Genomic DNA, 22,572 nt, shown 5'->3' on the forward strand with positions numbered 1-22,572 from the left:
TGTCTGAGTGTTTCTCTTAAAATTAATGCTACTGAATCATTCTGCCCTGTAAAATACAATGAGTGTGATAAATGGGATGACAAATTAAGTAGTGTGCTTCTTAATAATTTTAAGCTGAAGCCCTGATGTTTAGGGCTTTAGAGAACAAAATCTCTAAATTTACTGAGAAAAATGAAGTGCAAATATGATACTCACTTGATAGTTTTAAGCTCCAACTTACTAACATCCTTGAGACTCTGAAAACTGCTGTAACTAAATTCAATGCTCGTTCAGTTTTATCTTCTTATAGAGTAGCTACTCAAAGTGATAATATTTAGTGAAGTATTGTTTTTGGCATACCACCAGTTCTTTGCTGTATATATAGTTATTTGGTCCTGCTTTATAAACAGCCAGTGTGTTCTTATTTCACATTTGCTTATGGTTTGCATTTAAACTGCTCTTAAAGATGATTCATTAACATAGTATATTTTTAGATTTTTAGAAAAATAACAGTGGGAAAATTGCTTTATAATATTGAAATTCATATTTTGTTTTGTTAATTTTCAACTGTTACTGGGGCTTTATATGACAGAACAGACTACAGATTATTCAACATTTTTTCTTTTTTTGCCAACTAAGAAAACTACCAGGAATTCTGATCTCAAATTCATTTGCTTTTAGAATTATCATAGTTACTTATTTATGTTGTCTCTTATGCAAAAGTTTATTGAGACATTTTGCTAAGCTTGGTGGTCCTAGCAAGTAATTAAGTGACTATATTAACTAAATGAGATCTATATTACTGAACTTCCTGGTGATAGTAATAGAACAATCAATGAAAATCTGTTGCATAATGGATGATACACATGTTGGAAGATCAAGGCATGTGTTTAAATTAACATAAATTAAATATAAGAAATATTCAAATATGTTGTGATTGAGCCCAAAATATGGGCTTGATCATTCTTGTGGCTGTGAAGTTGCTAATGTATGAAATAATCTATGATTTAAGGAAAAAAACATATTATTGCTGCTAACCTAATACATGTTCCTAATACAGTATACAAGTCCTTTTCCATCTGTCATGCAAATGTAGCCAGGGAGTTGATGGTGACTATGATGTTAATTCAGTATTAAGATTGACAGGACATAGGGGTATTTTTCATATCTATATCATACCAGTAGTGTTCACATAGAGCAAAAACATTCCTGGAGATGATACATGTGTGTTAGTCAACCTAATTTTGTTTCATTTGTTGACATTTATTTTCATTGGGTGACTATCATTAATTGAATCTTGTTATCAGGCCAAGCTGTGGCAGAGGCAGAAGCTACAAGCAAGATGGTAAAGATGGAAGTGATAGAGGAGAAGGATCTTTCAGCAGCTATGGAAGTCAGAGAATTAATAGAAGCCATGGAGGAAGTGCAGCCCGTGGGGCCAGTGCAGCCATTGGAGACCATGAAGAACACATTGCGAATGTAGGCAGTGGAAGAAGAGGCAAGGAGAGTAATGAAAATGAGGGAGTCAGTGGAACCAATGAAGAGAGTGAAGCCCAAGAACTAAATGGAAGAGAAAATTGCTCAGAGACAGATGATCCAATATTGGAGGAACCAGCATTCCAAGAATTTGAACATCAACTAGAGGTAATATACCATTTGAAAATGAGAATGAATTCATCTCCTTGTAAATGCATTTCTTCATGATATGTCATATTTCCAGCCATTACAAATATATTTTAAACTTCTATTCCAAAGTCTCTTAAACATTTTAAATTATATCTGTAGATACATCTTTATTTCTTCTAATTTGTATGCTTCCTATTTTCTTCCAAGAACAAAAATATCTTCTTTGTCCACCTTTGTTACTTAGATCATATGCTCGGGATCAGTTCAGTTCAGTCATTCAGTCATGTCCAACTCTTTGTGACCCCATGGACTGTAGCACACCAGGCTTCCCTGTCCATTACCAACTCTCAGAGTTTACTCAAACTCTTATCCATTGAGTCGGTAATGCCATGTAACCTTTTCATCCTCTGTTGTTCCCTCCTCCTCTTGCCTTCAATCTTTCCTAGCATCAGGGTCTTTTCAAATGAGTCAATTCTTCACATCAGGTGACCAAAGTATTGGAGTTTCAGCTTCAGCATCAGTCCTTCCAATCAATATTCAGGACTGATTCCTTTAGGATTGACTGGTTTGAACTCCTTGCAGTCCAAGGGACTCTCAAGAGTCTTCTCCAACAGCACAGTTCAAAACCATCAATTCTTCAGCATTCAGCTTTCTTTTGATCCAACTCTCATATCCATACATGACTACTGGTAAAACCATAACTTTGACTAGACGGACTTTTGTCAGCAAAGTAATGTCTGCTTTTCAATATGCTGTCTAGGTTGGTCATAGTTTTTCTTCCAAGGAGCAAGCATCTTTTAATTTCATTGCTGCAGTCACCATCTGCAGTGATTTTGGAGCCCAAGAAAATGGTCTGTCACTGTTTCCATTATTTCCCCATCTATTTGCCATGAAGTGATGGGACCAGATGCCATGATCTTAGTTTTTTGAATGTTGAGTTTTAAGCCAGATTTTTCACCCCACTCCTTCACTTTCATCAAGAGGAAATGGAAAATGTAGAAGGGAATGGAGAAGGAAAAATGGAGAACTCCATGAACAGTATGCTTGGGATAGTGTCTCTTAATACATACATTTTTTTCTGGGAGATTTTTATTGTGATAGCATACATGTAACAGAAAGTTTCACAGTTTAACTATTTTTAAGTGTACAGTTCAATGGAGTTAAGTACATTCACAATGTTGTGCATACTATTAATTTCTGGAGATTTTTTATCACCTCAAGCAATTAACTCCCCATTATCCTCCCAAGTTCCCAATAACTTCCATTCTACTTTTGTATAGGTACCTTATATGAGCAGAATCATACAATATTTGTCTTTTTCTGTCTGTCTCAGCATAATATTTTCAAGATTCATCCATTTAGCATCATGTATCAGAATTTCCTTCCGTTTTAAGACTTAATAAATAGTATGAATATATCACATTTTGTTTATCCATTCATCTTTTGGTAGACACTTGAGTCATTTTCATCTTTGGCTGCTGTGAACATTGCTGTACAAGTATCTGTTGTTGGAGCTGCAGTTTTTAGTTATTTGATCTGTATACCTAGGAATGGAATTATTAGCTTGTATTTTAACTTTCTGAGGAACTGTTAACACAGACAATTTAAACAGAAGTACTGTGTTTAGACAATGATTTTTGACATTCAAAAAACATTTACTAAATACCCAAGTAGCTTCACAGATGGTAGATAAATAGGAATTATCACAGAGAAGATTTCTTGAAACAAGTGCTATTTGAAATAGTTCTTGACAAATGTGGAGTATTGGTTATCTGAAAACAGAGCTGAGATTCCAGACAGAAGAATTATCATTCCAATTTACTTCCCCAGCCCATTGTCCTATCATACAAACTAACTTAGAAGATGTCTTGCACTTTCATGAATTAATGACCCTATGCCTGCAATTTCCTCTGTCTATATGGCTTCCCCTTACCTCCTCTCTGCTTTTGAACTACTCATCCTTCATAACTCAACTCATACTATGTTTAATCCACCCTTGACAACTGTTCTTCACCTACTCATCCAGTCCCAGGGTCCAACCTCAGGCTTGGTTTATAGTAGGCATACAATAATTATGGTAAGAAATCAAGGAAGAATCAACAAAACTAGAAATGAAAATGGAGAAATCACAACAGACAGCACAGAAATACAAAGGATAATAAAAGACTACTATCAGCAACTATATGACAATAAAATGAACAACTTGGAAGAAATGGATGAATTCTTAGAAAAGTATAACCTTCAAAAACTGAACCAGGAAAAATAGAAAATCTTAACAAACCCATCACAAGCACAGAAATTGAAACTATAATCAAAAATCTTCCAACAAACAAAAGCACAGGACCAGATGGCTTCACTCAAACTCTTCCAGAAAATTGCAGAGGAAGGTAAACTACCAAACTCATTCTATGAGGCCACCATCACCCTAATACCAAAACCAGACAAAGATGCCAAAAAAAGAAAACTACAGGCCAATATCACTGAAGTACAGAGATGCAAAAATCCTCAACAAAATTCTGGCAGACAAAATCCAACAACATATTAAAAAAATCATGCATCATGACCAAGTGGGCTTTATCCCAGGGATGCAAGGATTCTTCAATATTTGCAAATCAATCAATGTAATATACCACATTAACAAATTAAAAGATAAAAACCATATGATGGTTTCAATAGATGCAGAAAAAGCCTTTGACAAAATTCAACATCTATTTATGATTAAAAAAACACCCTTCAGAAAGCAGACACAGAAGGAACATACCTCAACATAACAAAAGCCATATATGATAAACCTATAGCAAACATTGTCCTCAATGGTGAAAAATTGAAAACATTTCCCCTAAAGTCTGGAACAAAACAAGTGTGCCCACTCTCACCACTACCGTTGAACATAGTTTTGGAAGTTTTAGCCACAGCAATCAGAGCAGAAAAAGAAATAAAAGGAATCCAGATTATGAAAGAAGAAATAAAACTCTCACTGTTTGCAGATGACATGATCCTCTACATAGAAAACCCTAAAGACACCACCAGAAAATTACTAGAGCTAATCAATGAATATAGTAATGTTGAGGGATATAAAATTAACACACAGAAATCCCTTGCATTCCTATACACTACCAATGAGAAAACAGAAAGAGAAATTAAGGAATCAATTCCATTCACCATTGCAACGAAAAGAATAAAATACTTAGGAATAAATCTACCAAAAGAAACAAAAGACCTATATATAGAGAACTATAAAACACTGATGAAATCAAAGAGGACACAAATAGATGGAGAAATATACCATCTTGATTGGTATATATCCGTATACCATCTCTTCTTGATTGGAAGAATCAATAAAGTGAAAATGAGTATACTATCCAAAGCAATCTATAGATTCAATACAATCCCTATCAAGCTACCAACGGTATTTTTCAGAGAACAAGAACAAATAATTTCACAATTTGTATGGAAATGCAAAAAACATCAAATAGCCAAAGCAATCTTGAGAAAGAAGAATGGAACTGGAGGACTCAACCTGCCTGACTTCAGGCTATACTACAAAGCTACAGTCATCAAGACAGTATGGTACTGGCACAAGGAAACATAGATCAGTGGAACAAAATAGAAAGCCCAGAGATAAACCCACGCACCTATGGACACCTTATCTTTGACAAAGGAGGCAAGAATATACACTGGAAAAAAGACAATCTCTTTAAGAAGTGGTGCTGGGAAAACTGGTCAACCACCTGTAAAAGAAAAAAACTAGAACACTTTCTAACACCATACACAAAAATAAACTCAAAATGGATTAAAGATCTAAATGTAAGACCAGAAACTATAAAACTCATAGAGGAAAATATAGGCAAGAAACTCTCTGACAAATCACAGCAGGATCCTCTAAGACCCACCTCCCAGAGTAATGGAAATAAAAGCAAAAATAAACAAATGGGACCCAATTAAACTTAAAAGCTTTTGCACAAAGAAGGGAACTATAAGCAAGATGAAAAGACAGCCTTCATAATGGGAGAAAATAATAGCAAATGAATCAAATGACAAAGAATTAATCTCCAAACTATACAAACAGCTCATGTAGAGCTCATTGAGCTCATGTAGCTCAATACCAGAAAAACGAACAACCCAATCCAAAAGTGGGTCAAATAACTAAACAGACATTTCTCCAAAGAAGATATACAGATGGCTAACAAACACATGAAAAGATGCTCAGCATCACTCATTATCAGAGAAATGGAAATCAAAATTGCAATGAATTACCATCTCATGCCGGTCAGAATGGCTGCTATCAAAAAGTCTACAAACAATAAATGTTGGAGAGGGTACAGAGAAAAGGGAACCCTCTTACACTGTTGGTGGGAATGCAAATTAGTACAGCCACTATGGAGAACAGGGTGGAGATTCCTTAAAAAACTGGAAATAGAACTGCCATACGACCCAGCAATCCCACAGCTGGGCATACACACTGAGGAAACCAGAATTGAAAGCAACACGTGTACCCCAATGTTCATCACTGCACTGTTTAGCTTGGACAGGGAAGCAACCTAGATGTCCATCAGCCAACAAATAGATAAGAAAGCTGTGGTACATATACACAATGGAATTTTACTCAGCTATTAAAAACAGTGCATTTGAATCAGTTCTAATGAGGTGAATGAAACCGTAGCCTATTATACAGAGTGAAGTAAGTCAGAAAGAAAAAACACCAATACAGTATACTAATGCATATATATGGAATTTAGAAAAGTGATAATGATGACCCTATATGTGAGACAGCAAAAGAGACACAGATATGAAGAACAGACTTTTGGACTCTGTGAGAGAAGGCAAGGGTGGGATGATTTGAGAGAATAGCATTGAAACATGTATATTACCATATGTGGAATAAATCACCAGTCCAAGTTTGATGCATGAAACAGGGCACTCAAAGCCGGTGCACTGAGACAACACTGAGGGATGGTATGGGGAGGGAGATGGGAGGGGTTTCAGCATGGGGGACACATGTATACCCATGGCTGATTCATGTCAATGTATGTCAAAACCACAATATTGTAAAGTAGTTAGCCTCCAATTAAAATAAATTAATTAATTTAAAAAAGAAATCAAGGAAGGAAGGAAACAAAACAAAACAAAACAAAAAAACAAGGAAGGAAGAAACTCCCTAGATGGTTTCCAATGGGAAAGAAATATCAGTAGAAAGGAACCTATGTCTGCCTGCCTGTCTGTCAGTCTATCTACTTGTCTTTCTATCCACCCATCTGTTCATCCATCCTAGAAGGTATCTATTACTTACCTACCTACCTACCTACCTACCTGCCTACCTACTTATCTTAATTAAAGACATTAAAACAAGATATCCCAGCATGGTTTTAATAGCACCCCTGGGTATCTCCAGTTATCTTAAGAAATGTTTTAAACATTTGCAGACAGAATGGATCTTCCTTTCATTTTCATTTTAAAAGGACATGTTGCCATATAACACTTTTGTGGTAGGAAAGGTCATAAAAACAAGTTTATGACAGGACAGGATAACTGTATCAATGCCAAGAATCACTGTTTACATAAATGCTTATTGGCAAACAGGCTTACCAAAAAGAATTGCTGTTTTTCCACCGGATATGGCATCCCACATAAATTCTGTCACATTTTGTGACTTTATCCTTGAATTTCTTGTCTGTAAGTTAATAGACTCTAACTAGATCTTCACTGAAGCATTTTTGTACTCTTGAAATTGCGTTGGTTGTTTTTCTATCATTAGCTTTGTCCTTTGACAAAATGAACTTGAATCCAGCACAACAGTACTTTTTATTTTTTCATGAAGCTGTTTGACATAACGTAACCGAAAGCATAAGCTTTGGAATCAGACAGACTTTGGCTTCAAACTTTAATCCCCCTAATTATTTACATGACTTTGAATAGATTGTTTAACTTCAATAAGCTTTAGTTTCCTTATAAGTAAAAGGGAGATAATCAAACTTACTTTTGGTGTTGTTGCAAGGATTCACAACAATCTGTAAATAAGATGCCTAACAGGGTATCTGATGCATAGTAAAAATTCCACACATTTTAAGTCCTCAAATTATATATCTGAGGATTTCATGCTCCATGAATTTCTGTTCTGACATCAGTTGTCTCAATATAAGTTAGTTCTTTCTTTTCTGCTAACATTATTGAGTTCTACTGGTAAATGTAGGTTTTATAAGGATCAAGAATTACAGATGTTACAAAATTTGCATTCCCTCTTTCAAGTAACCCCTAGGCATCTTACATTTCTCTCACTGTTAATTTCCTAATAAAGTCAAAATCAATTTTTGATCATCTTTTAGGAGTCAGGCGGTAGAAGTGAGGCCTCAAATGCCATTGCCCCGGGTGCTGCACCTGCAGTACTTGATGCTGAGAATGACACTGTGGATATATCAGAAGTATCAACAGAATCAGGTTTCTCTGCCAGCCACTCATCTCCCTCCAATGATTCTGAAAGGACTGCAAATGCTGACTTTGCCAGTGCCATCTGTAAGTATATTTAATATAATCTTCAAATGCTGCAGTCTGTTTCATATTAAATACAGTTTTTGACCACTGGTTCATTATCAGAAAAGAATCAAATCATTCTGATACTCAGTTGACATAAATTCTGATGGATTTTTTTAAATCTACTCTTCACTAAATCTTTATAGCACCTAAATTCGAGAAATTGGGAAAATTGAGAAATTGAGTAATTGAGAAATTGGCTCCCTCATCTAGATTTTATTTGATATCTAATCACAGTAACTTGAAATGCATTCATATACAGAAATATATTCTGTCTTGATTTGTGTCATCTGATGATATATGAGTTATAGAAATGATAGCTCCATAAAAAATAAAATACAATAAAGCAAAACGAATTTTTATAAACTGTGTCTCATTTGTAAAACACTCAAGTGCATATGGTGTACACAGTAGTAAGTTCTCTCAATATCTTCTCTTCACAGTATATGCTGGATTAGTGGAAGTACCTGAGAAATCATCTAAGCGACCCTCTGACGTTAACGTTAACCCATTATATGTCTCTTATGAATGTAAAAAACCACTAATCCACATGTATGAAAAGGAACTCACTTCTGAGATCTGCTGTGGTTCTTTGTGGGGTAAGTTTGATTTCTTAAAACTGAGTTGTTGTATTTTAAAGAGTACATTTTTATCTATATAAAAACTAGTGTGAAAGCACAGATATAAAATATTTATTTGCTATTGACAAACTGTTTTCAGGGCTTCCCTGGTGACTCAGATGGTAAAGAATCCACCTGCCATGCGGGAGACCTAGGTCCGACCCCTGGGTTGGAAAGATCCCCTGGAGAAGGGAATGCCAACCCGCTACAGTATTCTTGCCTGGATAATCCCCATGGACAGAGGAGCCTAGTGGGTTGCAAAGAGTAGGACATGACTGAGTTGACTAAGCACAACTGTTTTCAATTATGCATACATGCTAAGTCACTTCAATCCTATCTGACTCTGTGTGACCCTGTGGACCATAGCCCACCAGACTTCTCTGTCCAAGTGATTATCCTGGCAAGAATACTAGAGTGGGTTGCCATGCCCTCCTCATTTCCAAGTATGTGTGTGTGTGTGTATGTGTTTGTATATGTTATTAAACATACATATACACATGTATCTACACACAGAGAGTAGTTAACTTGCTTATTTATTTTCACTCAGTTCAGTTTGATGTTTGAATTACTCCCTCTCCTGTTCATTCTGTTTTTCTTTATAACCTGAATTAACTTTGCTAAAATATAAAATTGGACTGCTGCTGCTGCTGCAAAGTCACGTTAGTTGTGTCCGACTCTGTGTGACCCCATAGACAGCAGCCCACCAGGCTCCCGTCCCTGGGATTCTCCAGGCAAGAACACTGGAGTGGGTTGCCATTTCCTTCTCCAGTGCATGAAAGTGAAAAGTGAAAGTGAAGTCGCACAGTCGTGTCCGACTCTTTGCGACCCCATGGACTGCAGCCCATCAGGCTCCTCCATCCATGGGACTCTCCAGGCGAGAGTACTGGAGTGAGGTGCCATTGCCTTCTCCGAAAATTGGACTAGGTTATAATTATTTGAAGATATAGGTTATAATTATTTGAAGATTCAAGCTTAGTATTTTTAATTTGTGATAGAATGCAATGTATAATACCTAATGAGATTATTGCAAGAAATTTCTTCAAGTTCTTGTTTTTAAAATATCTTGAGGATTTGTAGACAAAATTCCTTGTATAATATCTTAACTTTGATAGACTTCTTCAATCCTTTATTCCAGAAGAATTTTAGCCCCTTGGTAATTCTGAGACAATTTTTTTTACCTCAAGCCAGTCTGAATCATAAATGAAACAGAATAAATGAATGTAAGGAAGTGAAAAAGCCAAAATAAATGCTAACCTCCAACCTGCAGTTTCATAGATTTTGCTTAATGTATGACTGAACAGGAGACAGAATTTTAAATTAAAAATAGAGCACTATAGCAAATATTATAGTTTTGTGAGAAAAAAAAAATAAGCCATCCTCAAAGTTCTACTAATGTAATGTGTCAGATAACAAAAAAGCAGTCTACTTCATTATCATTTCAACCAGGCAACTACCCAGGGATGAGCTTAATGTCTAGTAACCCATTTTAATAACTTGTGGTTTTATATTTTTAAATATAAAAGATGGTAATATGTGTCATCATGGTAAAACAAGATGCCCCAAATGGCCGCTGCTAGTGTCTCAGTCCCCAAAGGTGTCCCAGCTGCTTCGTGCCTCTCCAAGGGGATTCTCCAAGATCAACAAGTGGGTCTGACCCAGGCACCTTTCAGACCACTGTGTCTGCCTTGAAACTTGAAGCATATGAGATTTTGTGCATGCCCTGTAAGAATGGAATTTCTTTTACTTATGGCCCTTCAGCTCTCCTGAACATAGAAAGTGAAGTCGCTCAGTCGTGTCTGACTCTTTGCAACCCCGTGGATTATATCCTACCAGGCTCCTCCATCCATGGAATTCTCCAGGCAAGAATACTGGAGTGGGTTGCCATTTCCTTCTCCAGGGGATCTTCCCAACCCAGGGATTGAACCTGGGTCTCCCACATTGCAGGCAGACGCTTTAACCTCTGAACCACCAGAGAAGCCACTTGATTTTCAAAACCAGTTGTTCTAGGAGCTCATCTTCCCAGTGCCAGACCCCCGGGCTGGAGAACCCAATGTGCATCTTGGATGCCAAACTCCTTGGGAAGAACCTCTTGTTTATGAGTCATCAGCTCTTGGATATGGGTCTTTACTAAACTGCATCTCTGTCATTCCTTCCCATCTTCTTGTGGCTCCTTCTTTATGTCTTTAATTGCAGAAAATCTTTCTGCTAGCCTTTAGGTCATTCTCATAGACAGTTGCTCTGTAAATAGTTGTAATTTTTGTATGCCCATGGAAAGAGGTGTGTTCAGGGTCTTTCTACTCCACTGTCTTGATCCTGACCCCCATTTGAAGTACATTTTAAATTTAGTTGAATCTGCTATTTTAGTCTTCTCATTCAGTCTTTAAACAGTGCTTCTATTTTAATGAATAGATCCAGCACACAAATAACAAAGTATAGGAATGTAAATACATGAAATAGGAACTAATTTTATAGACATTCAGCAATATGTTTTTTAATATATGCATGAACACATAATCATTCAATTTTAAAATAATTTGCATATAATTATTTAAAAGTGTTAAATCCCTGTTAGGAATGAGAAACCAACAAGAGGGAAGGGATATATGTATACCTATGGCTGAGTCATGTTGAGGTTTGACAGAAAACAACAAAATTCTGTAAAGCAATTATCCTTCAATTAAAAAATAATTAAAATTTTTTAACATAGCCTTTATATATACTAGGCCTCATGAATGTTTTATAGTAACTTTCAAAAGAGTTAACTGATTTTTGTAAAGCTTGGGACATTACTAAAAGGTATTAAGATATACATAAAATTCTATCTGTGTGATGGCATACCAGACTCCAGCCAGTAGAATATTACCAGAGGGTGTTATTTTCTATATTTTAATGAAAATAAATTTGTTCTGTTAGTAGAGAGTTCCCTGTTACACAGAATGAAGTCAACAGTAATTTAAAATGACAGACATCACCTTTACATAGATCAGCACACTGGAGGAGCAAAAATACTAATATAAATGCAATTATAAAAGTGTAAACTGAGCTAATATAGCACTTTTCTTTTTATATATGAACAGGAGTGAATTTGCTGTTGGGAACTCGATCAAATCTGTATCTGATGGACAGAAGTGGAAAGGCAGACATTACTAAACTTATAAAGAGAAGACCATTCCGTCAGATTCAAGTTGTAGAGCCACTCAACTTGCTGATCACCATCTCCGGTTTGTTTTAGAACTAAAATTAGCTGAGTCATTATGCAGATTAATTAGGTTGTAAACTGGGCTAAAGACTTTCTCAAGTGAAAGTGTTCCTAAGAAAGCACTGTAAATACAATCTTTAATTGGGACAGCAGGCTTTCCTACTTGTATTTTCTTAACTATTTACAATTTAAACTTCTGACTCTCCTTTGATGTCTGGATATTTGATTGCAATGTACCTCTACTAGGTCAGGGAAAGGAAAAAACATGCTATTTGCATCCTATCAGGTCTTCTCTCAGTAACCATGCACAACTTCAGGAGTCACAGCTTCAGCCACCCATGCACTCACCACCACAGTAACCTCCACTATATACCTTTCCTGTGATGTGTTAGAAGCAAGGAGGAACAAAGAGGCCAGTAACTGGATAAAAATGAAACTCTGTTGTACCTACCACAGCCCTATAATAAGGGTCTACAGATAAGGCTACTAACAAGAATGGTTCCTCTATTCTTCCCACATAGTAGTTGAACTTTTTAGTTTGGGTCAGTCAGAGCCTGACCCTTGGAATATGAGAGATCAAGTATATGGATTTTAATAATTATTGTGATTACCAAATAGTACTTGGTATCAGGAAAGCACTAACATTAATGCTGACTTTAGGCAAAAAATTAACTCTTGAAAGATTAGGAAAAAATGTTAAATGTTTTAACTGTAGAATAAAATGATGCTAATAACAGTAATTTTTATGTGCTTATATACTTCCTGTCTGTACCTAATAACGATATTGCACATTAATTAATGATTATGTATAGTCCTAAATATGATTAATGTTGCTTTAAGTTTTGGTTAGAGAAAATCCTCTGGAAATATATACCAAAGAATCATGATTTTCTAAATCATTTTTATGGTCATTCATTTATAATTGTTTGAGGCACATGGAAGCAACATTTAGTTTTTTAATACATCTGGATGGCTTGCAGGCTGCACATCTGGATAACAGATTTATTTTTATCCAGCTTTCTCTAACCCAAATATTCTCTTTTTATTGCTGAAGTTTCTTTTCAATGTGGATTATTTTTGCATCAGATAGTACAGAGAATGTCAGTATAGAAAGATACCTGATAGTTTGGAGCTCAACTTCATTATTTGATAACAGATTGACAATAGATATAGATACTTGAATTCTAGCACTGCTCAAAAATGTATAAAAATACGTTTAAGATTACATGAATAAGAATCTTATTGTTGGACCTAGAAATCTTATAGTCATAAATCCTAAAAATGACTATAAAGTCACTATATATGAAGATAAATGTGTGATTTTAATGGCTTGTTTTTCTGAAAGAACTGTAAGAATTTGATGGGATTTACAATTAGCAAAATAACATTAAAGATAGATTGAGCTGAGAAAAAATAATAAACTGTTTGATTTCTTTGTAAGTTTACTGGAATGAAAGAGTACAAAAAGAGAGATCCATCTCACTGGCTGAGGATGCCTAACAATACACCAGACATATCTTCTCATATATGCACACTACCGGAGATAGCTTCTAGGTCTCTGAGTCCCAAAAAAGTCATGGCTTAGATAAAAAGCTAAGGTACAAATGAATGGATGGTAATTCTGTTGCCCACACAGTAGCAGTCTTAACCTGTTCCAAAGAAGTGTTGTACACTTACTTCTACATCAATAGCGGGTAGACACTCCAGCTATCTCTTGGAAGTTAGAGACTACAAGAAACTTTGCTATCATATTTCCAAACTCTAAAGGGGAGACTCAATGCAGTATAGTTTTTCAAAAATGCTTTTTACTTTAATTAAAAGATTTGATTAAAAAGACAAAATACCTTTACCTTTTTTTGTTCTTCTAATATGTAAAAAAAAATAGACTGAATTAAAACATTGTGTCTTTTCTTATCTATCAGGCCGTAAGAACAGACTTCGAGTGTATCATTTGACCTGGCTGAGAAATAAGATTTTGAATGATGATCCAGAAAGTAAAAGAAGACAGGAGGAAATGCTCAAAACAGAAGAAGCCTGCAAAGCAATTGATAAGTTGACAGGCTGTGAACACTTCAGTGTCCGTAAGTCTCATTTCATGTTTGTTTTTGTTGTTGTTGTTTAGTCATTGCCATGTCCAACTCTTTTGCGACCCCTTGGACTGTAGCCTGCCAGGCTCCCTAGTCCTTTGGATTTCCCAGGCAAGAATACTGGAATATGTTGCCATTTACTTCAGCTATATAAATTTTTCCTCCCTTCATTTGGTGAAGTACATTCTTGTGGAAGGCAAAGTAGAGAAAGGAAAACATTTGCAACTTCAAATACAAAAATGAGTAAATTTCTCTGAGACATCTTTCAAGTCTTTTATGTCACAATAATAGCTGTTATTGAAAAAATATTGATTGACTGAAATAGCTATTGAAGTTAAATTTAGTTTACTTTTTCTCCTTTCTTCCCTTCCCACTCACTGTAATTAGTTCACATTAACTGATGTCTCTTCCTGCTTCTATTTAACTTCAACTGTATAAATGTTAATGTGTCTTCAGTAACCTGCAAGTAGATTTATATGACATTGTCTTTCCTTGGAACAGCAATAAAATAGAATTCCGTAATGATTCCTTTTTTAAAAATTGGAAAATCCCTCTTAATACTGACCAAGAAACTTTACCATGAGTCAAAAAGAAAATTCATCAATTATCTGCTGGCTCTCATTTCCACTGATGATATTCATGAGTATAACTGCAAAATATTTCCTGTCTGATTAGTGTGTTTTCATATCCCCTCTGTCTTCACAACCATCCACTGTGGAATGGAGTAGCAAACCCAGGGTCTCAGAGTCCTGCTGTCATCTCTCAACAACTTGGAAGTAATGTTTTCCCATTCTTTCTATTTCTGAAGCAAATCCCCTCTACTCTTAGCCTTTTTTTTCTCTTCTTTCCTCTTTACCAATTGTCTATCAGTCAGAGCTAGTGGCATAAGTAAGAGATAGTTAGAATCACATAATATGAGTTGTGGTAGGATATTTTTATCCTGACTGACCATTTCTGTTCTGCATACTAAGAGGCTTTCCCAGTATAGGTTTCATATATGTATACATATGTGACCCCATGTACTGTAACCTACCAGGCTCTTCCATCCATGGAATTTTCCAGGCAAGAGTACTAGAGTGGGTTGCCATTTCCTTCTCCAGGGGATCTTCCCAGTTCAAGGATCGAACCTGAGTCTCCCTCATTGCAGGCAGACGCTTTACCATCTGAGCCACCAGGGAAACCCGTATACATATGTACATACACACAAATAAAGGTAGAAATGAGTGCCCAGACAACTTAAGCATTAAATAAATATACTATTTTCTTCTAGTTTTGTGTATCACTACTTTAATATTCCCAGATGTCAACCCAGAAGTTGATATAGCAGAAGTACCTCTTACTAACTTAAAAATCAAGTTTTTAGTTCAATAAGAGAGAGTTTACAAAGAGAGTCAACCTTGCAAAGATAGTCCTGTGCGTTTGTGAAACAGATGGGCTAGTTTAGTCTAGTTTTCCTGGTTGATTGCATTCCAATCCATCCCAGCTCTCATAACAACCAATAACACTTGTCCTACTGAAGAGTGGAACAGTAGCTCCTTCCCAAAGGAGAATAACAACATAACCATACTTGCATGGTATTTTCATAGCCTTCCAAGGTCTACAAAATAGTGGACTGATACCAATTATTGCCATATATTAAAATTATCACCAGTATTTGCTTAAAAGAGAATTTGTTTGCTTGTTGGGGAATTTATTAATAATTCTTTGACCTACTTCTGAACAGTTTAAAGAAAGAAAGAAAGAAGGTGAAGCTAGACTCAGAGAGGCAGAGACACAGAGTGAGAGAGAAGGAGAGAGGAAGGGAGAGGAAAGGAGAGGGAGAATTCTTATATATTAGTCTTAGATGAAGTCTGGCTAGAGAAGACAGCAGCAGTATCTCTGCCAAAGAAGAGGGATTTAGCACAAACATAAATCTAGAAGTATAACAACATATTTCATAAGAGCCAGAAGGTCTGGCCAAGGGCAAACATATACTTTTTATAAACTTTCGCTTTCTTTAATAAAAAGCTCTATTGAAATAATTTATATACCACAAAATACACCCAATTAAAGTGTACAGTTAAGTGAGTTGCAGTATGTTTATAGAGTTGTGTAACCATCACCATGATCTGATTTTCATCATTCTAACAAGAAAAGTCATGGCCATTAGCAATCACTGCACATTTAATTTCTCTTACCTTATTCCCTTCATAATCTGAAGAAGCTACTGATCTACTTTCTATGCTATAGATTTGTCTTTTCTCCACGATTTACTTAAATGGAATTACACATTATATGATCTTTTGTGACAAGCTTCTTTCACATACCATAATGTTTTCAAGGTTCATCCATGCTATAACGAGTACAACATGTATCAGTATTCCTTTTTATTGCTAAATAGCATTGCATTGTATAAATATTTCATCTTTTGTTTATCCATTATAAGTTCACTGTTTAAAATGTCTTTCTTCTGGTTCTAACCATCCAAGTGGGTATGAAGTGACATCATATTATAGTTTTGATTTGCATTTCCCTCATGAGTAATGTTGTTGAGCATTCAAGTGTTTATTGGCCATTTGTATATCTCCCTTGGGTTATTTATCTTTTTGTTATTGAGTTGTATTTTTTATATATTCTGGATACTAGACCCTTACAGATATATGATTTGGAAATATTTATTCCTGTTCCATACTTTGTCTTTTCACTCTCTTGATAGTGTCCTTTGATACATAGAAGAGTGAATTTTAATGAAACCCAGTTTAGCTGTTTCTTTCTTTTGTTGTTTATGCTTTTGGTGTCAAATATGAGAATCTATTACCATGAAGATTTATTTCTATATTTACTTTTAAGAGCTTCATAGTTTTAGCCCTTACATTTAGGTCTTTGATCCATTTCAAGTTAATTATCATATATATGGATTAAGGTAAGACATCCAGTTCATTTTTTAAAATTTTTTTTATATGTAGATATTCAGTTGTCTCAGTACCATTTGATGAAGAAATTTTTGTTTCTCTATTGAATATTCTTGGCACCATGACCATGAATGTACTTTATTTATAGACATTCAGTTCTACTCCATTGATCTATATGCCTATCCTTATGTCAGTACTATGCTGTTTTGATTACTATAGCTTATAATAAGTTTAGAAACTGGGAACTGTGAGTCCTCCAACTTTGTTTTTTATTTTCAAGAGCATTTTGGCCTCTTCCAATTCCATGTGAATTTTAATCAGCATTTCTGTTTATGCATAGGGAGCCATTGGGATTTTAGAGATTGCATTGAATCCATAAATCACTCTGGATGCTATTGCCTTCTTAATTGTCATTGTTATGACATTTTTAACAACAAATACAAATACTTGAGCATTCTTGTTAACCCTGTGGCATTGTTACTTCTTTGTATTTTATCACTGTAGTCCAACATGAAGAAACAACATATATTGCAATTGCTTTGAAATCATCGATTCACCTGTATGCATGGGCACCAAAGTCCTTTGATGAAAGCACTGCCATTAAAGTGAGTGCTCTCCATTTTCTTTGGGTTTTCTTTTGAGAAATTGTAAACAGAGCAGTATTTGGAATATAGTAGGAGAAATATAGATGCTATTCTTCTACAGTTAATGTAATTTGAATATACCATGCCAATAATTATCATTTAACCCTTTTCTAGACAATTCACAGGCACCAAACCAAGGGAGAATGTGAGGGAAATCCCTGACCTCACAGGAACCTTACAGGACCTGTGAGGGAAATCCCTGACCTCACCTCCCCTTACAGGAACTCCCTACCGGCTCCTCACTCCCAATTCCTGTAGTTAACATGAAGACCTCCTCTTCTAAAGCCACAAACACAAGCTTTGGGTGCCACCCTAATGACTTGAAGCTGAGAAAGTCCCTGTTCTGTCTTAGTGGGGGGTGGAGAGCAGAGGGAAGGTAAGGAAAGATGTGACAGTGGTAGAGTGGGGAACCCCCTGGTAGAGGAATGAAGGAAAAGAAAGCCTTTGCTCTCATGACCAGGACTATAATAGGTGGGAGTGGGGAGGAAAGGGTGGCTCTATATTCCTTCCAAGCTGGATCTCTAAACACATTTCTCTCTAGAACTATTACAAGGAATGCTGGTTAGGCTTATTTGGATTACAAGTACTGTTTCCACCCTTATTTTGGTTAAACTGAACTTCTATGGATCAGCCTCATAAGGTAACCATTTAGTGTCACAAACAATTAAGTTGCTGATGATTTTTAATCACATTTCCTAAACTGGAGACTACTTTTATCTTTATTATCTTTTTACAGTGCTTCAGAACTCAACATAAGTACAATTATTCTGTATTTATTACATAATAATAAAGACTGATTAATGAACTGGTGGTATTACATAGAGTCCAGTAGCTCCTTAGAGTCATCTGAAGCATTTGTTAAAAGTTTAGATCTCAGACACAACTCCAGGCCAAATTAGTAGGTTTGGAGTGGGGCCTGGGGAATCTATATTTTTAACAAACATCCTAGGAGATTTTGAACTGGTTGGTTCATGGAGTTTTTCAAAGCACTGATAAGGACACATCATGATAGACCCCAGCAAGTTATTCATGAAATACAATCATATCTTAGGTTAGGATCTGTTTACATATTATATTTTATAGGCTAAAACATCACATGTGTACAATATAGATGGGTTAATGTTTATGACTGCTCCTCAAATGTCTGAAAGTGAAAGTCGCTCAGTCGTGCCTGACTCTTTGCGACCCCATGGACTATACAGTCCATGGAGTTCTCTAGGCCAGACAAGTGGAGTGGGTAGCCTTTCCCTTCTCCAGGGGATCTTCCCAACCCAGGGATCGAACCCAGGTCTCCCACATTGTGGGCAGATTTTTTACCAGCCGAGCCATTTGTATGATAAATATGTTCTTTTATAAATAGAATAGACTACTATATAGATAGTCTGGGTCTGTCCTGACACAAATCACATCCCTGATCTGATCTCCCTAAATTGGGCATTGGGTCAGTTGTCAGTATTTGGATATGAGTTTGTTCCTGGGTGTCTGCTGATTGGTCAGAGCTGCCTGGTATGGAACTGGGAAGCAAAGAAGGTAAGTACCAACAGTCTGTCTGGCCTGATATACAGTTCCTTGTCTAAGTCCTCACTCCAGTTCTTGAATCCCACCACATGAGTTCAGTATGGTGAAACCTCTGATGCCCAGTCCTCTACTGTAACCTGAACTTGGCTTTTTGTTTCCTTGGACTAGGAACCATAAGAGCCTAGAGTCATCCAATCTATGGTAGGTTAACATGTCTGGCCTTTCTCATTCCCTACCAAGTGTGCATTGATCAATCAGCAGACTCCGAAGGAGACTACATGTCCTATGAAGCCTATATACGAATACTGGCAAAAATACAGGCAGCTGATCCTGCAAACCGGTTTAAGAGACCAGATGAGCTCCTTCATTTGCTGAAGCTCAAGGCAAGGAATTTAAAGACAGCACACAGAATACAAGGCCATATAAGACTCTTATGGTTTTTGGAGATTTGGCCTTTGAAGGAAAACTCAATATTTAGAAACTGAATATAATTGTTCTTGTTGAGTTAACAGATCTAAGAAAAGTTGTAATACATAGGTCTTTAAATATATTATGTAATTTAAAAAATCGTTCTGGGTTCTATACACCTGTTAAACAAATGGGCGGGAGAATTTTCACCTTAGACAGAGTGTCATTTTTGGCCTTTTGGCCATATTTGGTTTTATACCTACAGGTGTTTCCAACACTTGGTCATAAGCCAGTGACAGTTGACCTGGCTATTGGTTCTGAGAAAAGACTAAAGATTTTCTTCAGCTCAGCAGATGGATATCACATCATTGATGCAGAATCTGAGGTTATGTCTGATGTGACCCTGCCAAGTAACGTAAGATCCCTAGAAATTATTGTATAACACAATTTGAGTATTTCCAACTGTGAAACTCTTAAAAGGTTTAAAAATACGAGCACCAATATCTATATTAGAACTGAGACCTAAAAGGTAAGTACTGAGTGCCAGAAGGTAGTAATGGATAAACAAAAATCACCGATGGTTTCTTAGTCCAGAGTGCTAAGTCTGGTCTGCGGATAGACTTTGTCTGGCACAGTGGTGTTTGTATTTGTTTTTAAATGAATATATCCCTAGTTTACACTTAAAGTCTGGATTTCTATTGAAAAACCAATGATCCAACATTACTATCTGGCCATAATCAACTGGAACCAACTGGTGCCTGCCCACTTTTAGATGGAACATATGCTATGCATTCTCTATCCATCCATGTTTATGTATTTATAATAACTGGCCCTCTTAGGCATATGAGTTTACAACCCTTGCTTTTAGTTCTCTGCATCTCATTATGCATTATTATGTATATGCCCTTTTTTATCCAGATTGTAGTACTTTAACTATGATATATAGCAAGTTATCATAAAGTATTCTTTTATAGTATACTTTATACTTAGAATTTCTGATCAAAGGATTCAACATTTTAAAAGCTAATGCATATCAACTCTCAACTCTTAAATAATTATAAACATGAAAATATGGCACAGCATCTAAAATATGGATAGTTGTAAAAAATTCTATACACATCATTTATATAAAGAGCTCAAATATAACATAATACCTCACACGTTCACACACACAATATACATTTAATAGCAGAAATGACATTTTTCCTGTTGAAGATTATATTAAAAAGGAAGAGATGATTCAACAAATCTTTTTAAATTCCCCATTTTGTCAAACACTAAAGTTTTAACAGTTTAGTGTTATACAAAAGTCCAGGAGAAAATGTTTTGTACTTCTGAGTCACTGTAGTAATGTGAAATTTTGCACAGCTCTCAGAGTTATCTCATATATCTCTGATAGATTACACAGAACAATTGTCAGATCATTAATGGAGACTGTTTTTTCAAGTTTTGGTCGGATTTAACAATCTAATTAGATGATCATTCTGTTGTCACCTATGATTATATAGAAATCACTGTTTATAATGTCAAAAACATGGAACCAAGCCCCAGCCAAAGCCACTTAAATATGAGTTCAGGTTAGTTTTAGTATAAGTATTATAGTACTCTTCACTTGGAATGTCTTCCATCACTTCCTGCATCTTATTTTTTTACATCACCTCATGCATTATTGAAAACCGCAATATTGATCCAAGTTTATACTTATTTGAAAAGTCATTCAGTAAGATTGAATTCTGTGTTCAACTTGACACTAAGCAAGAAGAATTACTTTCTTTTCAAGCAATCTGTTAATTATTATAGAAATAATGAGAGAAGAGGAGTTTTTTTTTAAATCATTTTCTGGCCTAATTAAGGTACCTTAAGTGAATTCAAAAATAGAATTTTTAGCTAAATGCCCTGGTGTCTTGACCCATTAAAAGAGAAAGGACTCTAATATAAGGGAGGAGAGAGTGTCTTCTGAAACAGGATGTACTAAAAATAATTTTTCCAAAAGTGCTAGATTACAAAAGCTATAAAGCTACAAGGGAGTTTGTGTGCTAAAAGAATATGTGTGCTAAAAGAATATCTGATTACTTCAGGAATCATCTGAGAAGCAAGAGAATTACCTCTGAGGCTTTCTGGATTTACAGCAGCTCAGCTCTATTCTAAACAAAATTTTTGAGACAACCTTTTTTCTTGCAATTTCTTTTTCTCTCTTCCTTCACCTCTTTTCTGATTCAGTTGCTCATGCGAGTGCCCAGGGAACGCATTAAAATTGCTTTTCGCCTCTGGATCCCCATTTTAGTTTTAAGAATTGTTGTTGCTGAGACTGAGGCATGGCCACAAGCACTTGGCCTGAGTGCACTGGGTTTGGCAAGTATAGTTTCTGACATTTTTTTCCCTTAAATTGCTAAATTGGAGACATGATAAGAGGAATTGATTGTTCATTTTTAAGGGAAATATGATTAATGTGACAATATCTATAGTTTGGGCAAGTTTTGTCACATTTTTTATGCATCATGAAATTTGGAAATTAGATATTTCTTAATATTTCATCACCTAATACCTCTCTGAATTCAAGATATTTTAAGATTATGTAAATTGGATAATAAATTCTATACTTTTTTTGAAGGGAGGATGACTGTTACATTTCAAGCAGTGAAAAATATTATAAAGCTGTTCCTTGTAAATATTTAAGCTCAAGCTATTTTAATTTTCTATTTCTGATTTGAATGAATTGGTTGATAACCAGTGATTTTGTATTTGTTACTTGGTTCATTCCTTACTAAATTTAGTATTCATTAATGTGCTAAAATGAATCTGAAATCAAATAAGTGATGTTTCTTCTATCATTATACATAATACTTAGTGAAACTTCAACAGATTTCTCTGTTAGAAATATATTCTGCTTTTTACATACAAGATTTTTCTCCTAAAAATATAGGAGAATATTAAAAAGTAACAACCTTATGACATAGGGAAAGCTCTTCTCAAGTGTTGGATAGCATGCTGTTTAGTACTAAAACAGAAATTTCTCTCCTCTCTGTACTTTAAACCCCTCTTTCGTCTTTATTGTTCAGCCAAGCTGCTTCT

The 22,572-nt window shown here is 35.6% G+C and overlaps 1 protein-coding gene across 1 annotated transcript in view; it reads left to right on the forward strand.

The window, feature by feature from the left end:
- Positions 1–22,572, forward strand: part of NRK (Nik related kinase) — a 119,431-nt gene that overhangs the window by 91,943 nt on the left and 4,916 nt on the right. The window contains exons 19-26 of the mRNA XM_061136489.1: positions 1,287–1,623; positions 7,929–8,115; positions 8,577–8,732; positions 11,831–11,974; positions 13,875–14,033; positions 17,435–17,539; positions 19,333–19,475; positions 19,766–19,915. Coding sequence (XP_060992472.1) covers positions 1,287–1,623; positions 7,929–8,115; positions 8,577–8,732; positions 11,831–11,974; positions 13,875–14,033; positions 17,435–17,539; positions 19,333–19,475; positions 19,766–19,915 — 1,381 coding nt within the window. The remainder of the gene's footprint in view (positions 1–1,286; positions 1,624–7,928; positions 8,116–8,576; positions 8,733–11,830; positions 11,975–13,874; positions 14,034–17,434; positions 17,540–19,332; positions 19,476–19,765; positions 19,916–22,572) is intronic.

Source organism: Dama dama, chromosome X (assembly GCF_033118175.1).
Source record: "Dama dama isolate Ldn47 chromosome X, ASM3311817v1, whole genome shotgun sequence".
In the NCBI taxonomy this organism is placed as follows: domain Eukaryota; kingdom Metazoa; phylum Chordata; class Mammalia; order Artiodactyla; family Cervidae; genus Dama; species Dama dama.